At 46.5% G+C, this 2,637-nt stretch overlaps 1 protein-coding gene across 1 annotated transcript; it reads left to right on the top strand.

The window, feature by feature from the left end:
- The first annotated feature begins 537 nt into the window (after positions 1 to 537).
- Positions 538 to 1,934, top strand: LOC148029522 (TPD1 protein homolog 1-like). Its single transcript, XM_087688568.1, has 3 exons — positions 538 to 705; positions 838 to 939; positions 1,603 to 1,934. Exons 1-3 carry the CDS (start codon positions 573 to 575, stop codon positions 1,932 to 1,934), a joined length of 567 nt encoding a protein of 188 aa, XP_087544694.1. The 5' UTR covers positions 538 to 572.
- Positions 1,935 to 2,637: the final 703 nt, after the last annotated feature.

Below are 2,637 nucleotides of genomic sequence, written 5' to 3'. Positions count from 1 at the left end.
CCTTTCCTCTTCTCCTTTCTCGTTCTTTTCTTCCCTCACGGGCGGCTAATGTCGAATTTAAAGCGAGAAAAGGCTAATTAGATTTGGGCAGACGTCAGTCAGGAGTGGCTGCGACTCTGACTCATTACGACGGCTTGTTCTTCTCTTCTCTGCCGCAGTCTACTCTCTACATAGTACAGTCTACAGCGTCTCTCTCTCTCTCTCTCTCTCTAACCCCACGGTCCACCAGTGACCACCCATGCAGTCCACTACTGATCTGTCACATTCAGTCGTGGATGTACACATTAACCTTCTATCGCTTTCCGTATTTTGCATATTGTCCACATCCCCATCGTTATGGCCTCCAGCTCCTTCCTTTCCTCAGCTCCTTTTCACCAATTAAGTGAGCACCATAAACTACAAGTCCTTGAAATCTAATTGTATCTCCGTAGGTTTTGATAATCCTCTTCCGGCAGGCCCGCCCTGCTAGCATTGTGCAATATAGTCTCGAACATTTTGCATTTTTTGTGCGCCTGAGAACGTCAGTGAGCGGCCAAATTAAGCTGCAGTATTCTCGAAGAGGAGCCTCTGCGATGCCTGCTAGTCCGCTAGCGAGATTATCAGACGGCAACCATCGACCAACCTGTATATGGAAATCTAGACGCGGCACTGCGGTGCTGATTGCTGCATCGATCGTGTCTTTTTTCTCACTCGCTTTGTTACTCGGTAAGGCATGGTCATCATTACATGTTTCCCTCATGGCCTGGCCTCAGCTCTGTATATCATAAGGAGCATTTGCTTCCTTGAAAAACGAATTACAGGACTAATGCACACCATCATCTGGTTTGTGCTTGCCAGGGGTTGAAAGCAGCAGATCAATCATGGGCAACAAGACTGTGCCAGCTCAAGTCAGATCGACGGCGTCAAACAGACTTGCCGGTCGAAAGCTCTTAGGACTTGGTAAACTGGGCATTTTTAAGAAGTTTGATTTTTTTGCAGCTAATTACTCAAATCGATGAGTGGCGTCGTTAATAGAAATCTTGTTAGTGGAGTACATAATGCTATGTACGGCCACCAGGGATAAGCGTTTCTAACGTAAGTCTCGGTAAGGCGTACAAGTGACGATGACAATGATTTGTGATTTCCATAGAATATCTGAGTTGAGTGTTGTCAAAGGAAGGTCTGTGGTTACGATATGAATGGTGAGGATGAGTATAATCAGCCAACTAATGTCGGTGCTGAACATTGTCATTAATGGTACAAGGTCGTGTTAGGGCTAGAATACGATTTTAGTAATTTTACCCTAGCTACAAGTAAGCTTGCACAATAATAAGTGTTGATAACGGAAGTCTTGGGGTGGACACGATGATGTACTGTGGCCTAAGTTCTATCTGAGTGCTGCTAGTGCAAATCATGAAGTCGATGCTGACAGTTGTACCATAGCCGCTGTATAGCCTGCCGTAGTAACAATGGTGGTCAAGTAAGGATTGCAAATTTGTGATATCGGTGATGATTATGAGGCTAATGTACGAAGATTAATGCGGTGGATTAGTTTCCATTATTAGCATAGATGTGTATGTGCTTGCAGCATCGATAAGTACTGATTATTACGTGCTGATGCAGATCGCATAGGAGATGCATGCACTTTGTCGGACGTGAGCATCCTGCAGGGGGAGGCGAATCCGCAGCCGGACGGCATCCCGACCTTCACCGTCCAGATTTTCGACAGCTGCACTAGCGCTGGCTGCGCGTTGCGCGACATCCACGTGGCGTGCGGGTGGTGGGCCACCGCCAAGCTGGTGAACCCCTCCGTCTTCAAGCGCCTGGCCTTCGACGACTGCCTGGTCAACGACGGCCAGCCCCTCCTGCCGGGCCAGCTTCTCACCTTCCAGTACGCCAACTCCTTCCAGTACCCCTTGACAGTCAAATCAGTCTCATGCTCCTGTAATTCCTGACCATCCCTCGCAATATTGATATACATACACATGCACGCGCCATGCGTCGCCTCTCCCTTGCAATGGTCGTTTGTTAATCTCGCCCCTCCATCACCTCAATTGCAGTTTATAATTACCGCTGCCAACGTCAACTTCACGCCATCCACTGTTCAAGGGCCTGCCTTTGTGCACATACAAATGCACATACAATCATAACACCAGCTTAACCTTGTATTATTTAACAGGGCTACCCTCTAGTGCCCTTATGCGGCTTTGTATATTTTCGACCCGTGGGAAGAGACTGTATACTTTTTTGGGGCGCCTTCAAGTCATCGTAGCAAACTGATTTTTTTATCTGTGATCGTAATTGCTTTTCGCCTTGTCCAATGTGTCTGATCGAGGAACAACAGCTGCGCGAAGCATGGCATTGGCTTCGCATCATCTGGAAGATACGATTCTTGAGCTTCATCAATATTTTTGACAATTTTGCTCGACTAGTGATCCGGCTCAAGGTCGGCTTGGGAGGAGGGAGAATTAGAAATTTATGTAAGGTGGTATTTGAGTTTCAACAATGGATGTCTAATATCATGGAGCCACCATACACATATAAGTGCACATTCGTGTAGACAGACATAGAGGTGAATTCATACTTGAAGACAATCCCAAGTGCTTAAAAGGTTGCAAACATGAAATCATCTATTCTTGGGACTCTAAAATAATCAAG

The sequence above is a fragment of the Lygodium microphyllum genome, chromosome 11 (assembly GCF_053477565.2).
Source record: "Lygodium microphyllum isolate KBCC chromosome 11, Lygodium_microphyllum_v1.1.10, whole genome shotgun sequence".
Lineage (NCBI taxonomy): Eukaryota > Viridiplantae > Streptophyta > Polypodiopsida > Schizaeales > Lygodiaceae > Lygodium > Lygodium microphyllum.
This window is presented reverse-complemented; position numbering and strand designations above follow the sequence as displayed.

Coding starts and splice junctions, on each gene's coding strand:
- LOC148029522 (XM_087688568.1), top strand. CDS start 573: ATGCCTGCTAGTCCGCTAGCGAGATTATCAGACGGCAACCATCGACCA. Junction 706..837: donor CTCACTCGCTTTGTTACTCG/GTAAGGCATGGT, acceptor TGTGCTTGCCAG/GGGTTGAAAGCAGCAGATCA. Junction 940..1,602: donor TCGAAAGCTCTTAGGACTTG/GTAAACTGGGCA, acceptor GTGCTGATGCAG/ATCGCATAGGAGATGCATGC.